The sequence below is a fragment of the Protopterus annectens genome, chromosome 6.part0 (assembly GCF_019279795.1).
Source record: "Protopterus annectens isolate FY-2018-M chromosome 6.part0, PAN1.0, whole genome shotgun sequence".
NCBI lineage: Eukaryota > Metazoa > Chordata > Ceratodontiformes > Protopteridae > Protopterus > Protopterus annectens.
In genome coordinates this window covers 1161198604-1161211261 of record NC_056737.1, presented here as the reverse complement: position 1 = coordinate 1161211261, position 12658 = coordinate 1161198604, and the positions used below count along the sequence as shown (strand labels likewise).

Below are 12658 nucleotides of genomic sequence, written 5' to 3'. Positions count from 1 at the left end.
TTTCAATTTCAGACTATATAACCTACATGAAATGCATGCTGAAACATTTGGCCTCTCATATACTTTACAAACGTGGTTTCTAGCAAATCATTGAAGATTTAAATGTCTAAATAATGACTGACTTTTGAGTTTCACACGTCACATCCTTCAGAAAATGCACGTTGAGGCAAGCCATGTTATTTCCACCAATGGTAAAAGGTGCTAATCATACCATGCTAAGAATCTAATCATCTCTTAAGATAGATATATATATATATATATATATATATATATATATATATATATATATATATATATAGTGTGTGTGTGTGTGTGTGTGTGTGTGTGTGTGTGTGTGTGTGTGTGTGTGTGTGTATATATATATATATATATATATATATATATATATATATATATATATATATATATATATATATATATACATTTTTTTCCCCAAATACATCTTAAGAATACTAGCAGAAAAGACAGTTATGAAATACAAATACTTAATATTTGAATTTAAAAGTAATGTCAGCTTAGGATATTAACATTATAGGTTCATACTAAGCTAACTGCCCAAAAGGGCCATTATAGGTTTGCCAGTAACCTGAGGTCAGAATCAAACCTTATACTTTTGGCTTTTGAGGTAAACAGCTTAACCACTATGCTAACCCCACCCTCCAAAGCAGGCACTCTGAAAAGTGGTACAAGATTATCCCAATAGTCTAAGGTCAGAATACACAGCGTATATGAAGTGAAGACCTTAACAATTATGCCAATCCCAACCACTGGGATGTGTATTCTTGGCACTCCATGTTAGTTACGATTTATACCTGCAGTACCAAACACAACATCTAATTTCATAGCAGGTGATATATAGGAGGCAAAAGGAGAGAAAAAAATGCATTCTCTCCGACAAGTTCACAATGTAAGCCCTAACCCGCCATTTATTCATTAGCAGTAATTCTCTCTGGAAGTTTATCTTCATTTATGGCCTAAAAAAATAATGAAAAAATAACTGATCCATGTTGATATATGATGTGTACAAGTTGTGCCAGCCATATTTTTCCATACTCAAACTTCAAAAGTAAAGCTGACTAGATATCTTCCAGACTTGTGCCTGCATGTATTACTTAACCAGAGAAAAGGAATGCCACTGCTAGAGGTGTACTGCCTCAAACATTAGATGTAACCAACTTTCTCAAAGAAATGCTGGTGCAAATAACAATATTTTGCAGAAACAGCCATTCCCCAAACACACTTATTCAAAAGCTGTCAATTCCCATGTTGTGACTGTACATTACTCACTGCAAGCTTCTTCGCACGTACAAATTAACTCTCATAAACATGAAACCCCAATTTCAGCAATGCATATTTTATCACAAAAACTCAGTGGACAATCAGCTGTCTGAGCAATATGATTTTACTGAACCTCTACCAGTTAGACTGAGTTGTGTGCTGTCCCAAAACAATACCTTAAGGATCATTTTCAAACTGACAAAAACTACAAAAGATAACAGCGAATTAAATACCCCAAACTCCTACCTAACAGACTATAAGCATTATTCACAGCACACCTGAAATAATGTAATTACATAGAGAATGTCAAATGAAAAGGGCCTCCTTTCCAAATGTGGACAGTACTTAATAAACACTCCATTAAGCGTTGTTGCCTCACAGTAAGACGTTGTCCTGTTCGATTCTCAGCTAGAGCATCTTCTGTGTGGAGACATGCTTGAATGGGCGTACCTTCGTTGAAGGTTGTGCATCAGGGCCAGCAACTTGGCACATAAAAATCTACTGCCAATCATTAGCAGACCGGAGTTCTGCTGTGGCGACCCCTAACCGGGAAAAGCTGAAAAACACAACAACAACTGCATACCTGATAGTCTGCCATTGGTTTAAAAGATTCAACAGTAAGATTTAAAGCCACTGCTTTCTGTTTCACAGCAGCCACGGACAAGTAATTAGTCTGTTAGCTTTCTAAGTTTGAGGGCAATATTGAAAAATCAGTCCCTGATTTTTGAGTCTAGTTTTAACCCCCCAGTAATTTTGGCTTTGTCCAGAATTCCTGCACAACAGACACCACCCCCCCCCCCCACACACACACACACACACACACTATTTTCACAACAGTTACCTTAAAGCATAGGCAGGAATGGGTAATATTAGTATTACTATAAGGGAATGGTACAAGACTCCAGTGCCATGAAATCAGATGGATAATTCCAGACTGTGCAAGTACTACTTCGACTCCTTATTGACTGTCCTCTCTGTCTGTCTCTCTCTCTCTCTCCAAGTCTGACATACAGACAGACAGATGCACACAATTCATTCATTTTGACAGAAGAGCCAAGAGGCAAAGACAACTGGCAGCATTTCAGTGCAAGTTTTGATTAGTTAAACTGCAACCTGGAAAACAAAAAAAAAAAAAGGTACTAGCAGTAAGGTAGAGAAGTTCGTCTGTCATCACTGTCTTTTGAATTACTCCAAATGAGGTACACAAATGGGATGGACAGTCACAAGCACAAAGAAACTAAAAGATGGACTAATATGTTGGCTGCAGCTGTATTTAAGGGCTATTGAACAGCCTGCTGAACACAACACAACAACAACTTTTTTTTTTTTTACCTTTACCTTCTGGCACCTGCTTCTTCTTCTTCTCCTCTTGTGTGTTGTGTTTCACTCTCAAGCCAGCCGTGGGTCCAGGCAGCCAAATTCAGCATTCAAGCCAGGATGTAAAGGAAGGATGGGGGGAGAGTAGCAGTAACAAAAAAGTAGTAACATATTCTGCTGCCTCAAGTGGTGTATGTTATTGCTGCTACTCAGTGTAGTCTGTATGTGCACTCACTTCTGTTCTCTTCTCTGTCTATGTGATGCCCCAATGATCTTTCTTTCTTTGTTCTTTCTTTTTTTGTGTTCTTTGCTTTTTGAGATGAGTTCTTGAGGCTGTTTTAAAATAGAAAGCTTCTGGGAAATCTGGCATGAAAATAACTCTGGACATTTTATTGGAGAGTCCCCTTTACTGGCTATTTTCTTTATTTTACACCTTTTATTTACTAAAGTCTGCTTATGCAGCACTACATCTGCTATCAGTTGTTTTCATTTTACTTTTATGTGTTTGCAAATTTATCATTTGAACATTATAATTAAATATTAAAAAGAACATCAGAATCTTATAATCTTTTTAGCTAAAACAATAACAGAAGTTTATTTTGATTTAACACAAGCTGTCTCTTCTTATAGAGCTTCATGCATTCATTAATATAACTATATGTACATCTGTAAAGATGTTGTAACATACTACAATTCTGTCCTCAGAAAATGCACATCTAATTAAGCCCAATGAAAGTGCTTTCATTTCCGACTGTTATTTAGCACCCATCCTTTTACCTTCTACTACATAAAATGACCAAAGATGCAAAAGAGTCTGATCAGATGTCTTATCATAACCATTTTATTATGTATTAGGGGAATGGCTGTTAAGAAATTCTGTTTGAAACTAATGTTTGAGAGGTGAATCTTGACACCCACTTTGAGAATGCTTAATAAGGGTTATGATGTAATCATAATGCTTTGCAGTGCATGGAGCATTGTCCCCTCCTTATACTGCTAATTACAAAAAACATGTGCATGTGAAAAGTGTTTTACTGGCTTTTTAAAGCATTTGGAAACTGATAAAACACTGCTGAAAGCAGACATCATGCAAAAATGTATTGTACCTCTGAAGTATAAACAGCTTTAAAAGCTGTTAGACCCCTCTGTCTGCCACAGTGTGGCAGACCAAAGTATCTAGCAGCTGTTAAAACTGTTTCCCTTTTGCTGCTATTCTTTGCTGGCTTTCTTTTGCAGCTCTACAGAAGCTGGCTAGCACTGCCTACTGTTAAACAATGCTAAGGGGTGCATAATAAAAACTGTTAAGCACCTTTATGATGTTGGACAGTGCAGTGGCATAGCAGTTAATGGTGCTGCCTTACAGCAAGAGGTTCTCTGGTTCATTTCTCAACTGGGGTCCCTTCTGTGTGGAGTCTACATGTCCTTGCTGTGTTTGTGTGGGTTTCCTCCCACATTACATAGACATGCATGTCTGGTGTGTTTTGCCTTGGTCCTCTGATGAAAATTGTCTTGTTCCAAGTTGGAGTTTCCTAGTAAACAAATGTTAAATAAATAAATGTTAGGTGCTTAACAAGTTTTTTTTTTCATTTTGGAGCATAATCATGGTATGCTATACATTACAAACCATTTAGATAAGAAGGAATACAAACAAATTCATCCAAATTCCTTATTCCTGCTAATTTATTATTGCATGTGCTACCTTATTTTGGTCCAGTTTCAGTAGTTCAAAAGGTAGTGCACTCACCTATGGCGCAGAAGGCTGTGAGTTTAATTCCTACTCCTGGTAGTTGGCTTAATTTTTCAGTACTGTGACAACAGTGCAGCATTTGGGAGGTGTTGCATTCCTTAGTGTGCCATCCTCTGGATAAGACATTAAACTAAGGCTCCCTCTAGCTGAATTAGTGGTAGTTCAAGTGGATGTAAATGATGCCACAGCCACAAATTGAAATGAGTAGAGGAGGCACCCTGGTGCCCTGCCCACATTTTCCCAAGTCAGTATAAAAACTCTCTCCTGAAAGGAGACCATTGGCCTAGTATGACTAATACAGTCAACAAAGTGTAAATTCATGATTGCACTAATGTTCTATTTTAGAATATTGTATATGTTGTTATTCTTATTAGAGAAGTGAATCTAATACATGGTCATTGTTGTCAATAACATTCATAGAACCAAATAAACATAGAAGTTTATTGCTTTATTACTTCCTGTAATACCTTTTTAGTCCCTTTATATATTGTTGCGTTTTTTTTTTCATTTGTCTTATAATAACTGAGAAATGTTGTAAAAATAAATGAATTTTGTCCTAAAAAAGCTAAATGCCACTGGTAAGCTAGAGAACTCAAGACGTATTCTTCTGATCTGTTATTAGCCCGACAGACTTGGCTATCCTCTGGAGAGCATCCTAGGCTACCTGACCTGTGGAAGTGCTACATAATCTTAACACATCCCTTTTTAATATCAACTCTGAGGTCGTTGCATCTGGAGGGCAAGCAGATATTTGTATTTGCAGCAACCCCATTCAAAGGACTATTTGGTTTATGTTTCAAGGTCATTAGTCATACACAACAGCTTAACAAAACTGGATGACTATTCATTAAAACTGAGTTGTTGATTAAATGTTTGAACCTGTATTGCTAGTTGTGTATTAAGGTCTATGGTTCATTTTTTTTTTTTTACATTCTGGATAAAGTAAAAGATGGCATGCCTCATTTCACCAGTATTTGTTTAAGAATCATAATATACTCAGCTGCTTTCCTCTGATTTATACTCTCTGGCAATTAGTACCACCCCATAACATACTCTTGGTGCATTCTGGAATATGATGGAGCTGGCAAAGTTAAGTTGTGTGTGTTTCTGTTCTACCCACAAGACTGACATCTTAAATTGTATAACTTTTGGGTTATGTGTACTTTTGTGAATATTAGCTTCAATGCATGCATAACCATTTCTGTTGTCATTTCTTGTACAGAGTGGTATGATATGCCAAGTTTGAGGATGTATCTCCTTTCTGACCTCAGCAGACCCAAGACATCCTCTTAGTTCTATATATAAGAATGCTGCAGATGACCAGCTAAGGGGGCGACCACAGAATTCATCCACTAGTGAAAAGCAGCCTATGAGATTTTTAGTGGGTATAGTGGCTGCTGATTCACTGAAGCCTAGTTATTGGAGCTACATTTAGTGAACAGGTTAGAAAATGCACACTTGCTTTATTTGTACAAGTGCCTTCATTCTCCTACACCCCTTCCTTAACATAATTGGCTCTGGAGTTACATAACCTCAGAATAGGTTGTACGTATTCGAGTTACGGCTTTTAACAGAAATGGTACCTGATAGAATGCATATTTACCAAGCCTGATCATTTGACCTCAGGACGCTTTGAAGCCTAAGGTAAAGTTGGAGTGGTGGAAGGACTTTGCCTGGATGCTTGTTAGAAATTTGTGTCTTGCTAGTTTGAGAATCTATCAGTCTTTTGGAGACCACACATCAGATGGATGGCCTGCATGTGACTTTTTCCATATTTTATTTTTCTGCCCCTTGATCACTGTAGTTTTTGATATAGTTGTAGAGAAGGTGAGTGCTGCACAGGGTCATGTTCACTGAGTCTCTCCTTTCTTAATTTCACTGAATTTTTATATAGAAATCTATTCTGTCCATAGTTAGTTTGCAAAAGTTGTTTTGTACATTTTAATTACCAAAAGTTCTTACATCCAGGTGTTCCCACTAGACATTGCTTCCAGTACTGAAATGGTCAGGCTGATAATGAGTTTCTTAACAGTGAAAGCACAGTTATCCATTACTTGCAGTCAGAGCATATGTAACATTAGGTCTTACATAAATGTAGTTCTATCTCTCTGCCTGTCTCTCTCTCTCTCTTAAAAGGCTTGAAAATGTATTAATTTCATAGTAGGCCTTTATTTTGCATTCCAAATTATGTAGCTTAAGTGAAAAACTATAGCTAGCAGCTAGCACTGACCTCAGGATCAGGCATAGATAAAACCATGTAGATTCTCAGTTCTTGTGTGAATTTTTTTTTTTTTTGTCAAAATGACTTTACAGAAGCAGAAACATTTTGAGTCAAATAGATAAGTGCAGTTATGAATACAGATCAACAGCTTCTGGGATGTATTTGCACAATGAATAGTCCTCTAGGTTGGTGTTTTTTTACTGTTGTTTCAGTATATGGACCTATAGTTAATATAGGTGCCCTGCCATGTCTCCTGTACATAGTGCCCTTTGGATCATTCTATAATAAACCTGACTGTTCCTTCATAAGTACATATAAGTTAAATTCTATGCAGCATTTCCACATTATAATTTTTCAAGACTGTATATCACTTTAATATATTTCATCAGTGGATATTCTGTTTATATGTTTAAAATCTGAATATGTCTCATAGGTTAAACTCTTAAAGGGTGCTGTGTTGCTTACAATTCTTGACATATGAATTTATACTCTTTGCTGTTTTGGCATATCTTAATCGATAATGTGTCCCTACACCAGGCACTCATGCTTGTGGTGGAAGGGGTTTATGTGCACCTATTGGCCACTGTGTCCCCAACATAAAGCCCAGCAACCCTGGGTCAATAAGTTACTGGCTGGCCAGTGTTTATTTGCCCAGCTTGGGTTACCTGGGATAGCTCCGTTGAGCGAAAGCTGGACATAAAACCAATGAACCTAGCAAGTAGTAACTAAGAATTGTTATACATGACAAGACACAGCTTGGAAGTGGATGACATGATGGTATGGAGGAGGCTAGACATCCTATGCATCCAGGAGACAAGGTGGAAGGGCAGTGCAGTAGAGCCTTGGCTTGGGATCCAGAGTCTACTACTCAGGACTAGAAACAGTGTGGGAATTGTGGTGAAGGAGAGACTTCAGAAGAGAGTGAGGGAAGTCATCAGAAATAGTGACAGATTTATGGCAGTCAGACTCCAGCCTAATGATAGGGCAGTATTCATAATCTCAGCCTGTGCTCCACAGCATGCTTGTGCTGGTAAGGAAAGGAGTACACTCAGACAGCAGGTGCAGGACATACTAGATAAGGAAGGACAACATGAATACTAGATAAGGAAGGACAACATGAATTGGGGTTAATAATGGCTGACTTGAATGCACATATTGGGACAGACAGAACAGGATATGAGGACTACCTGGGTCTGCATGGGTGAGGCAACAGAATCAAAGAAGGGAAGAACATTCTAGACTTATGTCTGGCAAATGGCTTGATGGTGGCCAACAGTCACAAGATCACTTATAAGAGTGGCCAATATGCAACTCAGATAGACTTCCTCTTATTAAATAAAGGGCACTTGGATAGAATCAGTTACTGCAAAGTCATCCCCAGTGAAAGAGTCAGTCCACAGTGTAAACTACTGGGTGCCACAATCAGCTACAAGCAGTGGTCAGAGAAGGCTTTAAAGTCAGCAGAGATAGGCTGAAAACCTAGTAGCTGACACAAGAGAAAGTACAGAAGTTCAAGAAATTACTCAAGCTCTAGCACCTCAGGATGAATAGAAAACAGCTGGAGAGGAAGAATAATGGCACTACCTCAAACCAGGTCATGTGATGACTACCTCAAACCAGGTCATGTGATGACTACTTCAAACCAGGTCATGTGATGACTATAGAGCAGACATGCAGCTGAGCCAGATATGGAAGCAATGTACATAGAGAAAGTTGGGAGCAGAATGCAGAAGCCCAGGAAGCCATCAAAAGAAAGAAGGACTACAAGAAAAAGTGGAGATAGAAAAGTCGGACTAGGATAGGAAGGAATACTGGTTGGCTAACATAAAGGCTAAGAGTGGAGTTGCAATAGCAAAGAACAAGGCATCAGAGATACTCTACCAGCTTCTGGAAAGTGACACAGTAAATAGCGCAAAGAAACTCTATCAGATTGCAAGGCAAAGACAGAAGATAAAGAGGATAGTCAGACACCCTTCATAGGAGCTGCCAGCAACAACCTGCTCACCAGTCCACAGGACATCAAAGACAGATGGAATGAGTACCTCCATTAGCTTCTGAGTGAAAAAAAACTCTCAGAAGCTGTACTGCCCCAGACACAGTCTATGATGAGAGAAGACAAGGAGCCCACCCCGGAAGAAGTAAGAACAGCACTGAGGAAAATGAACTGCCGGAAAGCAAGAGGCTCAGATGAGGTCACAGCAGATATGATAAAGATGTTGGGTGAGACAGGGGAGAAATGGCTCCTGAGGGTACTCATTGCAATATGGAGAGAAAGGTGTATCCCAGATGACTGTAGAATAAGCATACTCATTCCAATGTACAAGAACAAAGGGGATATTCACAGCTGTGGGCAGTATAGGGGTATCAGACTCCTGTCATACTGAATGAAACTTCTGGAGAGGGTGATTGATAAATGAATACAAAGAGGAGCAGAATGTAAGATGGGAGATGAGCAGTTTGGATTCAGCTCAAGATGCAGCACAACTGACCCAGTGTTTGCAGTGAAACAGATGGTTGACTGACCCAGTGTTTGCAGTGAGACAGATGGTTGACTGACCCAGTGTTTGCAGTGAGACAGATGGTTGACTGACCCAGTGTTTGCAGTGAGACAGATGGTTGACTGACCCAGTGTTTGCAGTGAGACAGATGGTTGACTGACCCAGTGTTTGCAGTGAGACAGATGGTTGACTGACCCAGTGTTTGCAGTGAGACAGATGGTTGACTGACCCAGTGTTTGCAGTGAGACAGATGGTTGTAAAGAAGCTATAAATGAGGAAAGTATCCAACTGGGCATTCCCACTCTTGGAGAAAGCCTATAACAAGGCCACAGGAAAGCTGATTTGGGCAGTCTTGCAGTAGTTTGAAGTCCCAGAAGCATTGGTAGAATTAGTGCAGGCTATGTGCAAATACCCAGCGATTTGAGTACAGTGTATGGACTCACAGAGAAGTTCCCAGGAGGAGTGGATGCTCTGATCCCACTGATGTTCATACTGATGATGGATAAATTAGCAAACATGTTGGAGGGGACAGGTCAACAAAGTTGCTGTATACAGATGATGTTGTATTTCAGGCAGACTCTGACCAAAAACATCAGCAAAAGATACAGGAAGGGAATGCAAAACTGAAGACACACTGGTTAAATTGATTACAGATAAGACAGTTGTAATGGCAGCAAATGGGGGAAATCAGAAGCTGAAAACTGAGATAAAAGGGAAAGCGGTGGAACAGTTTAACAGCTTCAAGATTCTGGGAGGGGTGGTTGAGGCGAAGGGAAGTCTAAATGAGGATGGCAAAACTAGAATCAGAGGGGCTGCAGCCAACTGGCACAAAGTGCCAGGTGTAGTATATGACAGAAGAGTGCCAACGGAGCTGAAAAGTAAGGTGTACAAAACAGTGGTGCGACCAGTACTACTGTAAGGCACAGAAACCTGAGCAGCAAAGGGAGAGCAGATGAAGAACCTCAAGGTCATAAAGATGAAGAGCCTGAGGTGGTTGGTAGGATGCCCATTGTGGGACAGACAAAGAAATAAGGACATCAGAGCAAAATCCAAAGTTGCTCCAGTTGCAGACAAGGTCAGAGAAAACAGATTACCCTGGATTGGGCACACATGTAGAAAACCAAAGACAATTTGGTGATGAAAATTTTGGACAGACAGGAAGAAGGAAAGAGAAAATGAAGGTATCCAGAAAAGAGGTGGATAGTTTGTGTGAGAGAACACCTGTGATAGCCATGCATGCGTGTTGAAGAAGGTAGGAGAACAGCACTGAACTGAGAGAGATGCAACTGTACATGACACCCTGAAGCCATGTAGAAAAATGGGAAAAAGGGGGGGTGATGGTGATGATGATGAGGTGTGTTCTAGCTCACCACTGTTAAGAACTGTAAAATATAAAATCTCTGTATTATCTAATGATTGGTTAATGTATCTTAAAAGCGTCCATTGCTAAAGTAATCTTGATTCCGGCATACAGCAATTTAGTATCATTGTGTTATCTTTACTCCCACATCTTTATGCCCCTTTGCATCCATGATATTTCATACCTTTCGGTTAGTGCACTGTCAAATATTTCCTTAATAATTCTCCTGTATTTAGTTCTTGTAAGGAAATGCACTTCAATTGATGAAAATCAATTAATCTAAAGGATCAGGAATCTTTGGGTTTGTGTTAGAAGGCGTGAATGCTTTTTCACTAAATTTGACATTGACACCTAAGAAATGTAATGATACAAAATGTGAGAAGGGGTGACAAGTTCTGAGACTTTTAACACTCTACCTTTACTAATTTATTACATGAGCCAATAAAGGATACAAAGGTTCTCAAGTTATGATGTCAGTATGACTGAAATCACTGGCTTTAAATGTGTGGTTTCTTCAGGTTGTTGAGAAGTTGTTGGCTGTAAGGCTATGCTTTTCCAGGCTTATTAACCTTTTAATATGCTTCTGTATTTTTTCTTTAGGTTGACCTCCACTTCATGAAGAAGATACCAGCTGGAGCAGAAGCATCAAATATTTTAGTAGGAGAAGTGGAGTTTTTAGACCACGCTTTAGTTGCATTTATTCGCTTGTCTCCTGCAGTCGTGTTGTCTGGCCTTGCAGAAGTTCCAATTCCTACAAGGTGAGACAAAGTCAAATTAAGATTTATTATCAATGTTAGCAGTGAATGAACCTAAGGTGAGTTACAAAATTTACTTTTTATTTCATTTTTTGTACTATATTAGTCAAGAAATCACTAGCATTACTGAAAAATCAGCTCGACTAATTAGCTATGCATTTAGCAAAAACACAAGCAACCTTTCTCTAACATTTACATTGTTTCATGCAGACAGAAAACATACACGATGTGGAAAGGGCAGAGGAGGTGGAGTCTGCATCTATCTTAACAAAAGAGGGAGCAGCAACTGTGAAATTGTGCTATCAAACTGGTGTGAGAACTTGGAGTTCCTGTCCATTAAATGTAGACCATTTTACTTGCCCAGGGAGCAGCATGTGGTCAGTGTAACAGTGGTGCATATCCCATCCACTGCTAATACCAGTGAGGCTCTTAATAAACTATGCAATCACATAGGTGAGCTTCAGAGCAATTATTCTGACTTTGTACATGTGGCAGCTGGTGACTTTAATAAAGCAGATTGGAAAGAAGTACTCCCACACTATTGCCATTATGTGAACGTTCCTACAAGGGGGGGGTGATAATATCCTGGACAAGGTGTACATAAACTTAAAGAAAGCTTATAAGGCAGTTCAGCTTCCACAAATGGGAAACTCTGACCATCATACCATCTTGCTATTGCCAGCTTACAAGGCTACACTAGTTAGAGAGAAACCCACAAAAAAATAAATCAGGGTATGACCCAAGGGGGCTATGGAGGCCCTCCAGGACTGCTTTGAATGAACCCACTGGGTTATGTTCAAGGAGGCAGCCACAGTGAATCAGCATCTGAACATTGATGAATACACTGAGGAAGTGATGGCATACATTACACACTGTATTGATGGGGTAACAAATACCAAGAGTATCACTATTAGAGCTAACCAGGAGCCATGACTCACCCCTAAGGTATGTGAGATGCGGGGTAACAAACATCAAGAGTATCACTATTAGAGTTAACCAAGAGCCATGGCTCACCACTGAGGTATGTGAGATGTCACCACTGAGGTATGTGAGATGTGTGGTAACAAATGCCAAGAGTATCATTATTAGAGCTAACCAGAAGCCAGGGCTCACCCCTAAGGTTTATGGGATGTGGGGTAACAAATACCAAGAGTATCACTTTTAGAGCTAACCGGAAGCCACAGCTCACCCCTAAGGTATATGAGATGGGGGTAACAAATACCAAGAGTATCAATATTACAGCTAACCGGAAGCCATGGCTCACCCGTAAGGTATGTGAGATGTGGGGTAACAAATATCAAGAGTATCACTATTAGAGCTAGCCAGGAGCCATGGCTCACCCCTAAAATATGTGAGATGTGGGGTAACAAATACCAAGAGTATCACTATTAGAGCTAACCAGGAGCCATGGCTCAACCCTGAGGTATATGAGATGTGGGGTAACAAATACCAAGAGTATCACTATTAGAGCTAACCAGAAGC

General features: G+C 39.5%; 1 protein-coding gene across 1 annotated transcript in view; it reads left to right on the top strand.

The window, feature by feature from the left end:
* Positions 1-12658, top strand: part of SLC4A10 (solute carrier family 4 member 10) — a 3247445-nt gene that overhangs the window by 1767894 nt on the left and 1466893 nt on the right. Inside the window, exon 8 of the mRNA XM_044074780.1 lies at positions 11022-11179. Coding sequence (XP_043930715.1) covers positions 11022-11179 — 158 coding nt within the window. The remainder of the gene's footprint in view (positions 1-11021; positions 11180-12658) is intronic.